Source organism: Thermobia domestica, chromosome 13, assembly GCF_964235325.1.
Source record: "Thermobia domestica chromosome 13, izTheDome1.hap1.1, whole genome shotgun sequence".
In the NCBI taxonomy this organism is placed as follows: Eukaryota; Metazoa; Arthropoda; class Insecta; order Zygentoma; family Lepismatidae; genus Thermobia; species Thermobia domestica.
Window position 1 is genome coordinate 18,563,589 of NC_137466.1, and position 19,588 is coordinate 18,583,176.

At 35.6% G+C, this 19,588-nt stretch overlaps 1 protein-coding gene across 4 annotated transcripts in view; it reads left to right on the forward strand.

Moving 5' to 3' along the window:
- The window catches only part of LOC145668037 (cyclic AMP-dependent transcription factor ATF-2-like), an 86,994-nt gene that overhangs the window by 3,688 nt on the left and 63,718 nt on the right, over nt 1-19,588 (forward strand). For 3 of the 4 annotated variants that reach the window (XM_081735506.1, XM_081735507.1, XM_081735508.1), the window contains exons 2-3: nt 4,290-4,351; nt 18,626-18,719. In XM_081735506.1, coding sequence (XP_081591632.1) covers nt 4,301-4,351; nt 18,626-18,719 — 145 coding nt within the window. In that variant the 5' untranslated portion in view covers nt 4,290-4,300. Of the gene's footprint in view, nt 1-4,283; nt 4,352-18,625; nt 18,720-19,588 lie in introns of those variants that run through there. The other variant, XM_081735509.1, reaches the window with a different exon arrangement.

Sequence of the window (19,588 nt, forward strand, 5' to 3'; positions counted from 1 at the left end):
ACCATAGTTTTAGACAGCTACTAACAAGACTAGCGTAAAGGTATCGTTACGCACGTAAAATCACACTAGTATATGTTTAACGAAAGACTGAAACAAAACCCCAGTAATGTTAACGAAGGAAGTGGCTTTGTTCTGCAATAGAAAGAAGTTCATATTTGGAGTCTAGGAAAGAAGTTTTCATCCAGTGAGTTTTTTTCTTCAGGACAAATTTGCAATTACTGACGTAGCTAAGATGCCCGTTATGTCATATCTTCAATTATACTTTCAGCAGCACTACTAAAAATGGGTTGTTCACAGAAAGTGATAAACATCAATTTTCCGTTCTTCAAACGGTTGCTCCATAAATTTAACTTTTTGATTGTTTCTCTTCTCTTGGCTTATACAGAAAACAGATTGATAAATGTACATTGAAGTCTCGCGTTAAGAGTACTCAAAATGATAATTGAGGAGAGTACTTTAAATCTGTTTTGCGGAGAGAGTCCTCTATTACATCTTGTAACATCATTGAGAGAAGCACGAAGCAAAATCAAACAGAATGTTACGTAAAAATACGTATGGCACATTACAAATATCCCAAGTGAAGTATAATAAGATTTAATGCAAACACAATCCCTCTTTTATCCTCTCGACAGCCGTTCACAGACCACAGATTGGGAAGCAATGATCTATAGCGTGACATGAGATTCGAACCACATGAGCTCCCACTGGAAATCGAACTCGGGTCTCCCGCACCGAAAACGCATACATCAACCGTATAGACACAAAGAAGTTCTGTACCCCGGAATATGTATATATCTATCTTGTAGTAAATACCAAACAATAGTTGATAAGTGTTACTCGCATAGCTACTCATTTTTATGAGATATCAATTTGCCGGGATATTATAAATCTGTACACAAATAGTGGGACCCACCGGGGAGATTATACAATGCATTACGATAGTGGTTACAAAGAAATAGTTAAAGTATTTTATTAAATGGCTTCGTATTGTTAATTTGAACTACAGTAACATTTTTCATTTTCTGATTGTTTTTTTTTTTTCCGCACAAAATACAGTTGTCATGGAAAGCTCAGCACGCGCAATGTTTTCGTGACTTATTTTCCTGCTAAACACAGATCAAAAACAAGATCGATATCCAGTCACTGCGCATTTTACAAATAAATTTTGGTTTACTTGAACCAGGTGTGCTGAACTTAGATTTTTAATGGTACAACAAAATTCCTTGGTACTACTTCTTCTTTCTCACCTCAACCATAATTTGGTGGGTAACATGGAAATTTTAAGGTATTTTCTTCGTAACTGCATCTAAATATTCTATCTTTGGTCTTGCTCTTCCTGGGTTACCTTCTGCCTTTCCCTCTATCAACACGATGATCCAATTGGAGTATCGAATAAAATGGCTAAGCCTACTGTTACTTTTTTTCCCCCAGTTATCTTCATGATGTGTCGTCCTTCATTAGCTTCCTTTAGTACGTCCTCATTCCTTTTCCTTTCGGTCCATGCTATGTGCCAACACCATATTTGAAATTCTTCCAGCGTGGATATTTTTCTGCTTTTTTCAATCTCTACGTTTCTGATCCGTAAAGCGCCACGCTCCATACCAGGGTCTTAATAAATCGTTTCCATACGTCCAACGACACATCTCTTGATGTTAGCAGTCCTCTTTTCCTATTGAATATTTGTTTAGGCTGCACTATTCTGAAACACGTGTTTTTTGCTTCTTCCATCCAAGGATATTAAACTTCCTAAATAGGAGAACATCTTAACGTCTTCGGTTTTCTCTCCCTTTAGCCGTACGTTTGCTCCTCCTATCTTGCTCTTATGCGCTTTATCACGTTAATTTTCTTCTTATTTATCTTCATTTTTCAGTTTTTTACGTAGGTCGTTCAAGTTTGAAAGTGCTTCCTCAGGTCCTTGAACTACACTGAAGTTAAAAAGTTCAATTTTGAACTCGTTTAATTGAACGCTTATTTAAACTTCATTTGATGCACACGACCGATCGACGCCCAAATGGGGGGTTAAGTGAACCAAACGAAACTAATCAATCAATCAAACCAAAACTCCAATGTTACGAAGTTACGTTATTAAAATAGTGCTGGTGTAATGGAAGTCTCCGCTGGACATATGTCGCTCTCGAAGTTGAAACAAATGAAAACTACAATGTCAGGTTAGTTAGTATCAGGCTAAAGCTGTTGATTTTTGCCATCGATTTGTGAAGTCTGGAGTCAGCGATGCAAAGGAGTCATCAACCACATGTTGCACCAGCTAGTAATCAAGGAAGTTGTGAGGTGACCAAGAAGTGATCGAGATATCAGAAGATGTGGTAATCTGTGTGAGATGTCAGGAGAACATGATGAGTGAGAAAAGATTTCATACTGCAGATCATGAGAGTCTGTACCATCCTTTGCAAGCGTGCATTGGAGTGAACATTAGATCACCATATCTGTTGACCATTATTGCTGGATGCTTTCAGACAGGTATGCAGTGCATTTAACAGAGTTCAGCATTGTAACGATCGACAGTGATGGTTTCACCTCGAAAGGGGCTATCATAGATTAACATTTTAGAAACAAAACATTCTTCCGTTGGAGGTTGATGACTATCCTGACCGGTTACGATTGTCGTAGTGCATCTACTTTTCATCAGATATGACAGTGGTATCAATTCATGTGGTAACATGAGTACATCGTTTTCACCTCATGTGTTGCACAGATCGATTGAAAGACAGTCATATGGTGTATTCATAATTCGTACCGGTATGCAATTGCACGAATATATCTTTGAAGCTCCGTTTGCTTTATTCCTGAGGATTTCATCGGAATACGTTTTATGATTTGTAGCCGTGGACCCCAGTTTTCAATGTTCTGCCATCGGCGGGAACTTCTACAAACCAACTGCGTACGGTGCGTTCATTCACCACTCCTTGCCCAAATCCACTTTTGAGTTTTCTTGCGGCTAGATCTCAGAATGCCTCAGTTTGATCTCTTAAAGAAACACGACTTGCAATTGTGTGATGTTCATGCTTCAATTTTAAATTACCCTAATCAATAATACAGTGCCTCCGGTCTGACTAGACCATGATATAGTACGCGTAACCTCAGTCCATTCAGTAGTTGTATTACAGAAGATCAATAGTTATGGATTATTTGAATAAGTTTCAGTATCATTCCTTTTACATTTAGTGAATAGAAAGCACATTTTTATCATACTGGTGAGTTGTACTGACGCATTATTGTTTTGTTTGTAATATCCTTCGTATGAAATAAATTTTTACAAATATTAAAGGAAGGTCTGTTCTGTTAAATGTAATGACATTTATCGCAAGCTGCTATTTTAATAGAAAAAAAAAATAACTATGAGCGACTGAGTTTGAACCTGAAAATTTCGTTTTCACATGTCAACTATTTACCGTTATACTAATATTACTTACTGCTATTTCGTTTTCTCGTTTTTGATATTATTCATATAAGAAACTCTCCGTAGACAGATATGTCATAGTATTCATAGTTTTACAAATCTCTCCCATTTTCAAATGGAGATGATTATGTAATTCTTATATTAGTAATTGTTCATCCTATCTAAATATCTCGTGAAACTATACCGTCTTGCCTATCTTGTACTTTCCGATACAGGAGGAGCAGCGAAGATGTTTTATTAGATGAATAAGTAAACTCATGTAGTAAACTTAGTAAGCTCATGGCTCACGACGAGAAAAAAAATACAGTCACAATAAACAGAGTTATCCTCCAAAACAAAACTTATATTACTACCTAGTACTAAACATTCTCCTATATCTGAGCAGTCTCTACCCATTTCTTTGACTTTTGTTTGTTAAAGAAAGTATGTGCGGTGTATGCTTATTTACGTATCGTAAGCTAGCAGAATGTTTGCAGTAGACATGAACTTGCGAAAATTATCCTTGTGAAATGTTATCAACTACGGTCATTCTTAAATAATCGCAAGGAATCTTGTAATGTCTTAAAAGCAATTTGTTTCCCAATATATTGGCTTTTGTGTATTTATTTGTTTGTTTACCGACGGTACGTTACAGTGGAAAAAGGTGAAAGTATATTGTGACAGAGCATAGAGGTTCTGAAGAAAATCACACATACTGTGTTTATTTACTTAAAACTGCAAGCTTGGTTTCCATCTCTGGGCTCTTTCGCTTGCTGCTTATCACAGATATAAAATACGCTTGAGTAATATAATTTCCTTAAATGTACAGGAACTTATAGCTTTGTATGTTGCAGAAAACTACTTTTAATGCTTATTATTATTATTATTTTAGGTGATGTTGATATGGAAGATAACAATAAGCCTTTTGCTTGTTTGGCTCCAGGATGTGGTGCTGTAAGTATGTTGTTCTTATACCAGGAATATTCTTAAAATTTATATAAGATCTTGATTTATTAACTATGGAATCCAGCGCTATTTTCTTTTAAGACGAAGTTATAAGTTTTCAAATTCACAAAATTACTGAAATTCAGCTTATTAGAAAAAGAAAAAATCCGACTAACTACCTAGGTAGAAATAATAGAACAACGGATTTAGAAGTTTATGGACATTTTTCCACGATACATAATTTGTTCTGGTTTAACAGAGCATAGGTCTCAAAGTCCAAAGGTTGCAACATTATTTGACTTTAAACATCTCAAACTACTTCCTGTCCGAATATTTGTGAAATATGCATTGTTGACGGATAATTTATAAAGTAAATTCAGCATTTAATTTTCACCGAAATGGCGAATTAAGGAGAACAAATAGAAAAGAAAACTGTATTTTCTTATAGCAGCGTAAAAAACGAGAAAAACTGCCGTTGTTCTCACCATCTTCATTTTCTGTTCATATTTTCACTTTGCTCAATTTTCAACATTGTAACATGTACTTTTGTAATTTTCGAAATTTTGTAAAGTGTTTGTTCAGTATTAGCGATAAGTATGATGAGTAGAGTTAAATACAGATATTTTGTTTCGTACTATAGAAAAATATAAATAAAGTGAATTGTAGAGGTAAAGGAAATTATCAAAGCTCTCACAGAAAAATAGATCTTCTCTCTTAACAAGATTAATAATATGAGTATATTGCATGCACAATCCTCAGGGAAATATAGATTTTGTGTTGAATGTAAATAGAAGAATTGAGACGTGGAAAGCTTAAATCTATGAGCTAGGTCCCTCTGAGTTTTCTGGGTATGTGTTTTCAAGTAAACTACACTGAAAAAAAAAAAAAAACAGAATATTGCTGTCCTGCAAAACAAACATGAGTATGCCATAGAAACTAGTGGCTTATTCATAGAGCATAGACTTATTTCCGTGGTCCCCCTCGGAAAAACAAGGCATTTATGTCGTAATATAAATAATGGAGATAAATTACTCGATGGAAATGATCTCCAAGCCACTTTTTAGGAACCGAAACCAAGTGTTACGTCTCATTATCTTTTTGAAATACTCATTGTCCTTTCAATGAGGCCACCCGAACTACCAGGCACTTCCAGGTGTGTGCCGTGGGCACTGGGGACACTTCTAGTGTGGGAGTCTTCTGCTTTTCATCTTTACACCATAAGCTAGCTACTGGCATTTCAGTATCATCGCGAGCTGCAGTCTCCTTCGAAATCATTTAATGTCACAGTACACGTTTCCCAGCGTCATTTTGGCATTGTATACACACTATAATCTACGGATGGCGGATTCAGACATCATACTCATCTGAGCTTTAAACGTAACCTGCAGTTGGAAGAAGATGCAGAAATATGAAATCAGATTTCTTAGTTGAGGTTTTGCGCTTGTAATTAATGAGAGTAGGAGGATGGAAGTGACACTACAAGGACTTACTAAGAGGAAGAATACGAGTAGCTTATTCACTTTCACGAATTTGGAAACCTCGTCTGGAAGAGCTGGGAGACTAATTCAATATAGTGGACGTATGAAAAGAAAATATCTTTCAAAACTGCTGAAAGTGAAATTCGTTATGAGGTAGTGTTTGATATTCATTATTGAAATCTCATTCTTTTTCGTGAACGTTGAAAATTCCGCCAAGAAAGAACAAGGAAAAGGGAAATTTGTCAGTTGTTAGTTTTTTTGTTTTAACCCGTTGCTAATTAAGACCAGAAAATTGGTAAAGAATCATTTTTGGTACAAAACTCACAAATATCGCTTTCTTGTCAGGAATTTTGGAAATATCAGTCCGAAGAGATGGAGAGTAAGAGTAATTTGACTATTATTATATATTTCTTCTAAACCATATAAAATCACGAAATTCTGAGTAGTGTCACTTTTTTACATGCTCTAAATCTGAATACGAATTTGTATGTGAAAATTTGATCTCAAGGGTTGGGGACAAATTCAAAATGCTGAGACAGGAAAAGGGAAGGAAAGTTTTCGATCCTGTGATGTGAAATACGATATTATACGCTTGACATATTTATCTTGAAACGTATAGAAATACGGAAATACCAATGTATATCTGATTTTTTATCGATTTTTTCTTTATTTTCTCTCTTGCTAAAACGGGAACCTAATCTACCTTTCCTTTTTACTTTACATTTACATACAAGTATATTATAGATCTATATTATATTTTTTGTATATTATCTTATTGTATTGCTTGTATGTACACAAATGCATTTTGTCAGAGTACAATTGTTAGTTCTTTCTTTTTCTTGGGGCTCGGTGGCTCAGTGGTAGAGCGTTCACCTCTGCTGTATGGGGTCCCGGTTTTAAACCATGCTCCTGCCATGTGAACTTCGTGGTGGACAACCACCGTGTGCATGGGTTTCCTCGGGGTTCTCCTGTTTCCTCACACTTTCTTCATTCTACCATTTCATTCAGTTCTCATCATCACCGTCTCCTTTAGCCTAGCCGGCATAACCGTGGGACGTAAAACTCAAAAATTTCATTTCATTTTTCTTTTTCTTTTCTAAATATACGGTACTTTTGTATTTTCAACGAACGTTTGGCGTTGCGTAAGGACGAAGGACACGAAACTCAAGCTCGAAATAAGGATTTCGTCTTGTACATTATGGTTTATGTTTCTTAAATAGAATATGAAAAGCTATATTGTACGAAATTGGTCCACTTAAAAAGGAAGGACTATTTCAGTTTCAAGACATACTGTAATATTTTAGAGAATGATTTAATTGTTCTTTCCAGACTTCCGTCTTTATTTAAATATATATAATATTAACAGTTTCTAGTTACGTTTATTTTGTCATCTTTGTTGCGTATTTTAATTTGCTGGTCTTCTTCCGGTATTTTCGGTTATTCAGTATTTCATTATATCTTTATTTTATTTATTTATTTATTTATTTATTTATTTATTTTTACTTACGGTATTTCGTGGTTGGTTAATTTATTGGCCTTTACCGTCCTTTTAGCAACCAAGTTATATGAAACGTGGACCTACTGCATAATGTGGGATCCGAACCATGGGCTCCTACCGGGAATGAACCTGGACCTTCTGTGGGAAGACGCATATGCTAATCACAAGTGTGTCTAGAAACCTCTTATACAGGAATGGAGGTTGGACAATAAAGTAATGAGACTGGTTAGAAAAAAAAAAAAAAACTAACGTTTTTAACAAACAATAATGGCATCATCTTTAAAGTAATTCCGTTGTGCCTGCACACACACACTTACTCCACTGGCGTTTCCATTGTTGGTAGCATATCTGGAACTCATCTGCTGGTATACCACCAAAAGACCTTGTTACAGCTGTTTGGATATTCTGTACTGTTAGAAAATGGTGTTCTTTAACGACTGTTTTCACTTTTGGAAATAAAAAGAAATCACACGGGGCCATGTCGAGTGAATATGGAGGGAGATTATGGTAGCACTGCAATGAATGTTGATGTTAAAAACTACCCAACAGACAATGCAGGGTCCAGTTGTCAGCAATGTCTCGACGAAAACGACAAACCCACTTTCTTTCGAAAATTTGTTTGTAGCAATGTTGGTTTACTGTCTGTTCTGGAGGTAACCACTCTTTGTGCACAATATTATGCAGTCAAAGAAGCACGCAAGCATGCATTTCACCTTTGATTTAGACATGAACGCTTTCTTTGGTCTTGGCAATTCCTTCGGACACCACTGTAAACTTTGACATTTCGTCTCGGGATCATTTATTTATTAAAAATAAATAATAATAATAATAATAATAATAAAACACCGCAGCATGTGGAGAGTAAGCGGTGTGGACGGCGGAATGTGGAAGCTGATTATCATGCAACACAAGAACTCTTCCGACAATTGACGTTTGTGTTTATTACGAGTTGCAGGCTTCAACATGCTTACCTGCATATCACTATACCTTTTTCTGTTTATTGTTGACCTCTTTTCCAGTTAAAGTTCCAGGATTAGCCCTTCTGAGTCTGAAAACACTTTCAGCATCACCATCACTTTTCCTGCAGAAGATTGACTTTTGAGTTTTTTCTTGACGGGGGATCGGGGGTGCTTCCATTCAGTGCTCTGTCCTTTGCTCTCTAGTTCAAAGTGATGAATCCACGTTTCTTCTCCAGTGATGATTCGCCTGAGAAACGCTTTACCTTCGTTAGCGTAACGGTCCAGTAGGTGGTGATAGATTCTCACACTGTTTCGCTTGTGCTCTTCATCTAGTTTTTCGAAACCCACCTCGCACAGACTTTGTGAAAGTGAAGCTTGTTATGCATGATATGAGTATGCGACTAATGTGCATATGGGTTGCCACTTCACCAACAGTCATATAGAATCAAGGCACAGAATCGTTCAATAATGTTATCAATTATTGTTGTAACTGGACGCCCTGCTCTATTCACATCTTTGACGCTCGTTCGATCAGTTTTGAACTGTTCAATCCACTGGTAAACAATTCCCTGTGGCAACACATTGTCCCCGTATTGTTCTGAAAGTCTTCTATGAATTTCCGCTCATATACTCTCTGTCTCTCTTGCTCTCACACACACACAAATAAATCGCTGTTCTTCGGTATACAGAGAGAGAGCTGTGGTCATTTTTACTTCTCAACAGCGCAAAGCGGACTGATGTGATAACACTGATATGGGTAGTGGTAATAACACTATAGTTCCGTCCCATCTAAGCAGGATCAAAGCAGTCACTATCATTTTCCCCAGAGTGGGCAGAAGTGTCATCACTGTAATTGATAAATGTATACTAGTTCACTATTTTTTTTTTTTATGTCACATCTGGTGTTTATAGTCTATATCGGTTGAGTCTCACTTTCGTAGTAGTAGTAGTAGGCGCCAGTGAATTGAGTCTTTCTAATGGTGAAGATAGGATTAGCCAATTGGTTAAGTTTTTGTTTTGTAACGGGGCTAATGAAAGATGAGGCACGAATAAATTATTATTAGATTTTTTAAAAAATGATAATTGTTGGTTTAGGATTTGGAAAATTTTCTTTTAAAAAAGAAAAAAATAGAGAATGTGAATTTCAAGTCACTCTGTATAATGTTATCCAGGGCCTGATTTTAGGAACATCCTGTATAAGGAGAAAAAATACGTATTAAGCCACTAAGTGCCAAATTCGTAAGTTCCATTAGAAGACAATATCATTCTTTTATGTCTAGGAGAGCATCCTTGCCTAAAATCACATGGGATTATAGTATTAATTTTAGTAATAAATTTGCCTCTTTTTCATGTGATAAAGTAATTAAATGTTTATATCCAGAACAAGATTTATTTTTGAGCTGTGCAGCAGAAAAGTCTAAATGTAGACGATAGGGTACGAATTCGGTGTCATCATAATTGATGATCGGTTTATATCTAGCGACTGTAAGTCCCAGCTGGATGAATATGAGTTCATTGTCACATGTTGTAGAACTTAAAAGTATGCACATGTAAATCGCTGAGCTGACTATTTGATTCATCCTACGGAGAGAAAAGAAAATATAATTCATTTAGTCGAAAATGGTTGAAGTGAACAAACAGCTAATAGAATCTTGAAAAGGAATAGAGTAAAGAAAATAGAAAAAAATTCATATACGGCCTCAAATATTTAAAAAAAATACGGGAGTCAAAATTGAATAGATTAATAGAAAAAATCATTTGAATATAAAAGAATCGCTCAGGATCGAAGAAGGAGCGAAATAATCGTTTGGATTAATAAGACGGTCATAGCCGGAAAAAGAAGCATCCTCTTTAGCATTTATTAGGTGAGTACCGTTAGTTGTTTTTTTTTCTAATCTTAGGTTCCATTCAAATTTTATAGTTTTATTTCCTCAGTGTGGTACTCGTAAAATGGTTTTAAACGGTCCACCGCGATTTCCTGAATTCTGTGATTGAATTTAGATGGTAATTCGACTCGATATAAATTTGAATTCAGCTTCTCCACAATTCGTGCTAGCCCTTCGTAGTGAATAGTAAAGTGTTGAAGTAAACCAATTGTTCTTGTATGGTAGTATACTAAAACAAGGTCCCCTGGAGTATAAGTTGTCTGTCATAAAACTGCTTTTGTCTGTTATATACTTGTTCCAGGTTATTTTTTACTTCCTCTTCCTGATGGCTGCTAATTTATCTCTTAACTTGTATATGTTGTTTTGATTCGAGTGTACATTCTGTCGGGATCCTAGCTTGGTATCCGAATAATAAGAAGCTTGCTAAATATTTGGCCCCTCCTTGTGCGTAAGTATTGATGCGAAAAATAACGTGCGGTAACCATCTCTCCCAATCCGTATAGTGTTCTTGTACAAAAAATTTGAGACAATTTTGTATAATTTTGTTTGTTAGCTCTACTAATCCTATTGAAGCATGATTATATGCGGGTGAGTACTTATAGGTAAAATCGTATTTCTGCGCTAAATGTTGCAAACGAGCCGCTCCATGTACTGGATATTGGTTCCAATACAGCGTTGTAAATGCTCCGAATATGAGAATGATATCCTATTCCAGAAATTTCTCTATATTTTCGCGTTTATTGCGTCATTGTTTTTACAATAACATAACGTGTAGCTAATTCTGTGGCTACTAATATGTATTTATTTCTTCCTTCTTTACTTGGGAAGGACCCGAGTTCGTCATATACTCATGTTATTGCTCTCTCTCCCACCGGGTGATGTAGTAGTTCGGCCGGTTTCTTTTGTGGTAGCTTCTTTAGACGTTGCCAGTTTTTTGTGAGCAAGATAGTTTGAGATGCGGCATATAAAATCTGTATGACTGTTTTATACGATTTTGAGAAACCGAAATGTGGGCCAGTTGCTTGGGGTTGGAAGGTTGTGAACCACAAGTTGGCTAACGATTTGGGTATGCATAGAAGATATAATAAACCATAATCAGGATGGTTTTGTTTTCTATATAATATGCCGTTTTTAAGACAAAAAATCCTGCTGATTTAACTGTAGGGATCTTGTCCGGTTTTTTCCCTTCTAAAACAGAAATGATATTCTTGTAATTGTCGTCCTTACGTTGCCCTCTTGCGATGTTGGGAGAAGGTTGTTATTTTCTACCTCTAAAGTATTACCTTGAAGGCTATGGATCTAAAGGCATGATAATCTTCGCCTTTTTCGTCGCTTTTTTCTTCTTCTTGATATCTTGTGTTTGTTCGAGCCTATTAATTATATCTGCTGGATGTTTGGACCCTGGTAAATACTGTATATTGAAATCATAATGGGCCAGGAATAGTTTGTATCTGGTATATTTTCCGACCATATCCGGTTGTGTGTTCATCGTCGCTATGCACTTTGCGTCTACATATAGATTGAATCTTCTATTTAGCAAAATATAGCGTAATTTCCGCAAAGTATATATGAGCGCGTATAATTCTTTTTGACGAATACTAGCTTTCTGTTCACTTTTCGTCAATCTACGAGAGCAGTAAGCAACCACCTTCTCAGTGTCGGTTTTTGGGTCATAGCAACCGAGTATTCCAGCTATTTGCATTTGACTACTGTCGCTATAGACGCGGATTTCTAGCGAATCGTCGAAATGAGCGAGTGAAAGAGCCTTTAGTATGTCCACTTTCAATTGTTCAAAAAGAACATCATTCTTCTCTGTCAATTTAAATTTTGATTTAGAGGTTACTAATTGCTGGAAAGGCTCGATTTTTATCGTAACATCTTTGACATGCGCTCTAAGATATGAACATAATTCGATAAAACTTTTGAGAATTCGCTTTGTAGTCGGTCTCTCCAAATTTTGTATTTTCTTGACTATTATCTTTGGAGATATTTTAATGGATTCTCCGCTAACATGGTGTCGTAATACGTTAAGCTCATAGTAACCTATGTGTGTCTTCTTTTGTGATGCCCGAAAATCGTGTTTTCCAAGCTTCTGAAATAGTAATTCTAAATCGTGCAAGTGCTGTGGAAAGCTATATGCGCTGCTGACAAGATCATCCGCAAAGCTTGTAATCCTATCGGGTAGTCCTTTCAAAATCATCCTCGTCGCGACACTGCAACTTTGAAAACTCGTTTTGTGCCCCATTGTCCACCTCAAAAATTCGTATGATTTTCTGTTATGATTGAGCTCAAAGGTCATATATTTTTGGCTCTTGGGATGCAGCAAAATTTGGAAGTATGAACTAGAAAGATCAATGGTTGTTATGAAGGTTTTCCCCTTTATAGAGTTTAGAACATCCTCTGTTGATTGAAATGACACCGATAAATACTTGGTATAACTGTTACACTTCTGCAGATTAAGAACTATCCGGAATTCTTGCGTGTTAGGTTTCTGGAGCACCAGAAGTGAAGAACAGTATTCATTGTCTGTGGTCTAATTATTTTTGCCTTGATAAGCTCTTGAATCTGTTTGTCTATTTGGTCCCTGATATGTAATGAAATTGGTAGGAATGGTCGTGAAATGCAGCAGACTTAAAAATCCTTATTTTATGAACATATCCCCTAAAATATCTGATGTCGTCAGGGGCATACGTAAAAACATCCCTATACTTGAACAATAATTCATAAACTGCTTGTTTTTGCTTTTTGTTTAAGTTGGGGTTGACGTCAAAGAGCTCTTTATTGAGAAGTTTCTCTGTGTATTTTAGGCGTTCTTCAGTTTCTTCTTTTGTCTTAAACTGGTACGCTTTTCTAGAAAATTTGGTTCTTCTAAGGTGTTAAAAGAAATTTCGTGCCCTTCCTCAAGAACCGCCACTGGGGTATTCCTTTTTATAATGACGTTATTACTATTAGGATTTGATATTAAAATCTTCTGGTCGAGAGTATTTAACCTATGTTTCTCGAGTATTCCAGGAAGCAATGATATATACAAGAATTCCGCATCAGTTGTTTTTTTCTTTCCTGCTACTTGAGTGAACGTATGTTAGCGTGGAGGTAAAATTATTTGCATAGTCACGTACAAACAATTTTGGTCTGTCTGCGATACTATCTGAGTTGTAAAAGCTGACAGCGTATTTTTTTTTGCTCTCAGCTGGTAGCTGTGGCTTCCGTGGACGTTTAAATACATTATATTCTTGTTTGTCAATGGTGGAATGCGAGCGTTGGAGAAAGTCAATTCCTATAATTGTCATTGTCCTGTCGATTACTCGAAAGTAATGAGTAAATGTTGTTTGACCTATTTAAAATTTTATCAGTGCTATTTGATTTAAACAAATATTGTTTCCTGAAATTCCTTTTACTATCGTCTGGAATGGAATTAGACTCATGCCAGGGGGCAAGGAATTGGACGGCCAGACGGATATCGTGCTACCGGTGTCAATTATTGGATTCTGAGGTCCTGATTTAGTTTTAATTGTTAAATGTTACCTGTTATTTTCGTCCTCTAGGGCAATGTTTTCCCTTTTTTCTGCAAATTGTCCTCATTTCTCTTTTATCACAGAAATTTCGTAATTTATGTTATTGTGCTTGCTAGTTTCTTCTAGGTCTTAATGTTCCGGAAGTTGATGGCTGTCGGCCCCTATGCCAAGGGGCAGCCTTACACGTTCTTTGGACGCTTATAACAAACGGATGCACCGTGTCCCCGCTTCCGGCATATCGCAATTTGATCTTCCGTGGATGTAGCCTGCTGACAGTTCTGAGATTGTACCCTTTCTTCTTTCCGTTATTATTGTTATTTCTCTTTCTGTTTCCCTGATTTCTGTTCTTCGGTTGGTTTCTATAACTTGTCTGCGCTGACCAGCGATAATTCTGTCATTTTATTGGCCAAGGTAGATAAGTCATTTTGTGGAGGATTTTGCTCGTGGTGGTGAACGGTCTTTGGTTCTTGAGTCGTGCTCTGATATTCTTAAGAATTAGGTTGAGTAGTCGTCATAGAAGGATTAAATTTTGATACTAATGGATGGATGGATTTTGATACTGACCTTATCAGTGCCTGCTAAAAAGTTAATAAAAAGAGCGCCCCGTACAAAACAACGGTGCCTATGACCATTTAATGACATACGTAGAGTCAATAATGAACCGAGAATTTATTCCTTCAATTTTATTATAAAATTAAGTCTTTTGTGTTTATAAAAGTTCTAGCAATAACGTGTCTCTATAATGACCAAGGTTTCCAGGATATAATTTCCGTACGGGTAACCACTTAGCTTCATAGCAACCTCCAGGGTTCTCAAGGATTCGGTTCTAGGAAACCTCCGCTCATAGCAGCCCTCACGAGGTATGGTGTTTAAGTTGATCCCCTTAGCTTCATAGCAGCCTCCAGGGATTAGTTATGGTTAGGATGACCCCTTAGCCTCCAGGGTTTAGGATAGACTACGATCTGTTGGCCGACTGATGCCAGGTCCCTCGGTGGTTGGGCTTTTATGTGTCCTCTTTGGGTCCTTTCGTGAGGTCCTTTTTCTTTCGGCTTTCCTCGGTGTCTTTCATGTCGGCTTCTCGTCTGCTACACTGTTTACAATCAATAACACGTGTTGTGTTGACATGTCCTTTAGTCGTGATGTGGGGATCCTTACAATATATATATATATATATATATATATATATATATATATATATATATATATACTTGTATATAAAAGCTGTAAGTAGAGTATCAATTGGATTTAACACTTTCATATACATACATATGCATATAAGTAATAGAATAATAATATTAAGGTTAAGCTAATATCTACTTAGATATTCCTTAACTTCTGATAACTATGAAACCAGATGTGTATTTTAACGTAATTTAACATACTTAATATTGATAATATATTATATTTTATTTATTTATATTATGTTACACATTTACAATATAATTTAATCACACTAAGTGACTAAGAATGAGTTGCGTGCAGTATGTCAAGTTTCATGTCCCTAGTTTAAGGTAGTTGTAAAGTACGTTTGGACGGTTTATGGATCGGAACGGCATTTTAAAATGGTTATTCCTGCAATGACAAAAAGCATAATGAACAAACTCCATGGCTCTGGATAAGTAGAGTAACAAATAAAACACAGTTCTGACCAGAGCAGAATGAAATATATTAAAAACTATACTTACAATGTGTTACAGTTTCAAGGACCTAACGTCCTCTTCATCAGACACAAACATTGAGAAAAGACAGGTGACAGCAGATCTTATATACACGAGAAAGTGAAAGGCCACGCCCTTTCTTCTCTCTCATTGGTCGGAGGGAACCAATGAGAATAAAGGCAATTCCGCGCCAACAGAAAAATATAATGAGCCCTTTCACTTTTTCTAACAGTTCTTTAAACAGATGACATACAAAGAAAAGTAAATAACAAATAGAAAATATTAAATAAAAATAAATAACTAAATATAGGTATATATCAAAACTTTTTTAAATAAATAAATAAATATTAATAGCCTATATGCACTTTTCTTGTTCCTTTTCTATCACATCCAACAATTTCTCCCATTGCTCGTGTATATTCACACCGCTTGTCCAATTCATTAAGTTCTCCTCTTGTTCTCTTTTTATTCTTCTAGCCTCTTTCCACTTTCTAATAATCTTCCTGTTCTCTCTCTAAACCCCTAGCCGCTTCCCAGTCTATTTTATGTCCCGTTTCCTTCACATGTTTGTATATAGCGTTATTATCTCTTTTCAGTCTAACATCATCCTTATGTTGTTTTAATTTGTCCATAAGCCTTTTCCCTGTCTCCCCTATGTATTTCATGTCACACTCACTACACTTCACTTCATATATTACTCCTTCTTCCTGCTCCTCTATATGATTTTCCTTCCTTTTCCTTTTCTTCTTTATGCACTTCAACAAAGTTTCTCCTCCTTTTCTATAAGTCTTCACACCACCTTTTCTTAATAACTTCTTCAGCCCTTTGGTCTTTTCGCCTATGCACTGAATTCCATACCACTTCTTGTCTTCCTCGTCTTTCCTATCCATATTATCTTCTTTTCTCTTTCTCCTAAACTGCTCTATCCTATATCCATTATTGTTCAATTGTTTGCAGAATTTTTCCAAATCTTTTTTCTTTCCCTCTTCCTCGCTGTTGATGTTGCCTATCTTCCTTTCCATGTTCCTAATGAAATTCTTCTTAATTGCTTTGTCTACATCACTTCTCCAGTGGCAATAAATACCTGCCCAACAAGGGTTTCTGATACCAACTGGTAGTCACTTTCTCACCTTGCTTCTCTATCTTCATATCCATGTAAATTGATAGAGTTATTTTCTTCAACTTCTAATTCTAACCTTATGCCTTTCTCTTGGTCTTCTATACTTTCAACATATTTCTCCAGTTGATTTCTATTCCCTGTCCATATGCTATTCTTTTGCAGGATTGTTTAGGCATATATATTTAGTTATTTATTTTTATTTAATATTTTCTATTTGTTATTTACTTTTCTTTGTATGTCATCTGTTTAAAGAACTGTTAGAAAAAGTGAAAGGGCTCATTATATTTTTCTGTTGGCGCGGAATTGCCTTTATCCTCATTGGTTCCCTCCGACCAATGAGAGAGAAGAAAGGGCGTGGCCTTTCACTTTCTCGTGTATATAAGATCTACTGTCACCTGTCTTTTCTCAATGTTCGTGTCTGATGAAGAGGACGTTAGGTCCTTGAAACTGTAACACATTATAAGTATAGTTTTTAATATATTTCATTCTGCTCTTGTCAGAACTGTGTTTTATTTGTTACAAAAAGCATACATCACAACGAATTTTCTGCTGTACATGAACAAGGACATGTCATGATAGCGTTACAACCACACTTCCATTTCATGACTCCATATTGCTCCATATTCTAATAGTCAATGAAGGGTTTAATTTGATCAACCCTATACCAATTTTCACGTCTCCGAGTTAGCGAATCCTTACATCAGGCATTTTGTGAGTAGAGAATTGAAATTCAAATATTATTGAAATTTTCCCATTTTCCGCTTTAAGAGCAGAATTTTGGAAAACGCTGTAACACTTATCCCTTTATTTTTAATGATAATTATGTAGCAAATTTCAACTTAAACCAAACGAATCCTCACATTGGTCATTTTCTGAGTGAAAAGTGCGTTTGTGAAGCATGTGTTCCGATATGTCGAGTTCCATCTCCCTATCTTCAGGGATTCACGAGACACTCTAATCCTTTCTTATCCTGCGCTTCCGTGACAAAAGAAGTTTTTCCAAATTTCACGTTTGTAGCTGTAATAGTATGACGTGCGTAAGGTTGAGTGACTCAGTCTTACTCTTTTTATATAACATACTAGCTGTAAGGACTGCTATTACCGAGTCTGAATTCAAAACCAGGATTAAAAGCGAAGGTAAATCTCTTTATTCCATTTCCTTGTATTGATCTTATACTGAAATTTAAGCCCGCACAATCATAACACAGTGTTGGTTGCATACATGTAAAGCGTTTGTAGAAATCGCGAGAAATATGCATGCGTTTTCGCATACATTTTTCAACCCTCCCCCCTCGAGCCAAATATTGAAAAATGAGTTTCGCATTCGATTAGACTTGATGAAGATCTATGTGTGTACAAAATCTGATAACTCCTTTATTAGCGTATGGATTAATGACTATTAACGATTATTACATAGGCTTTACACTGTTACGTTGCTGACAGTACTGACTGTTACATTTAACATTATTTACATTGCTGAATGAATGAAAGCGTTCAGTCTAAACAAGAAATATCAGTTTGTTATTTTGTCTTACCTTAAAAATAATGTCTGATAATCACAGTACGAAAGTACTCAATTACTTTTATTGGATTATTTTTCTTTTACAACTGCCGTATTATTTCTTGTCTGTCTTCTACCCGAACACAGGTTTTAGTTAGTTGAGTAAGGTAGCTAGAACAGGATTATTAAGCCAGTAGGGCAACAGTAAGATGGCCACTTTAATACCTAGTGATTCAAAAGGATGAAATTAAGGGCTAAATTGATACACATATTCACTTGTATTAATATTTCTCCAATAGTTAACTCTCAACTTCGTATGTGTAGAATCCGATTCTTTATCTAAACTAATTTAGATCAATCAAAACTACAAAAAAGCAAGGTGAAATGAATTAGGCTGAACGCTATATTTATTGTGTCTGAGTATGGAATATTAAAGCGCAAATTTCCAGTCTTAGTTGCAATTTGTAGCTTACAGCTTTGAAGCAATTCGAGAACAATTCTTCCTTCTCAGTGTAACTATTTAAACATTAATGTGATTCAATTTGTGTACTTTAACTTTATTCTAGTTTGCATATCAAACTGTTTTGTATTGGAAGGTGAATCTTTGTGTGTGTTTTCTGCTTCTGAATTTCATGTATAGTATTATCGAAAAGAACCTTATCTTTTCAGACATTCACCAACGAAGATCACTTAACAGTCCACAAAAAGAAACATGATATGATATTAAACCTGGAAAATGGCCAGAAGACAAATGTATTTGTTGGTAAGTTGATGTTATGAAGACTCATATTACGTGAGGACAGTTATTTAATTTTTATTATTATTATTATTATTATTATTATTATTATTATTATTATTATTATTATTATTATTATTATTATTATTATTATTATTATTATTTTGCTTCACTATAACAGATAGGTTTAGTTTGCAAATTTGGAAACCATAGGAATATAATGATGAAACAATTAAGCTTTTCTTCTTCTATGATTTATATAATTTATGTGAATCAGAAGTATGAATGTTCGTCATACAAAATGTCATCTTATAATCTAGAAACAAAATATCAAGGGAATGAGTGCAAAACGTATATCTGCATCTTAGAAATATGAAGTCTGAAACTGTGTATTATTATTGATAAATTATGCGATTGTAAGATTATTGAAAGTTTGTGGTAGGAAGAATCGTTGATCTCTCCAACATAACAATATTTTTCAAATACAACCTCCCTGACGTTGCAAGTAAACATTACTTCCCCCAATAATCGAGCCGCGGTGGCATAGTTGGTCTGTCTCCCTGCCAGTTCACTTCTTCTGTACTACTCTCATTCTAATACACCCAAAGCTCTAGGCCTCCTGTGACTTGTCCCGAATGGTGAGTACGTTTTACCTTATATTTTCCAGTAGATATATCGACTTTTCATGTGTAGCTGTAAGTTAAATGCTAACGAATTGTCAAGTTAATTTCCCTCATTCTTTGATTTTGCAAATTGTCAGCCTTACAAATGTTCTTCATACCCAGAAAAGTTCTGTATCATATATTTTAAGAATTCATTAGTCCTCTATATCCGTAAAGGTACATACACTGTATAACCACGTAATCCAAAATAGATCTGGTATATAAGTGTAATAA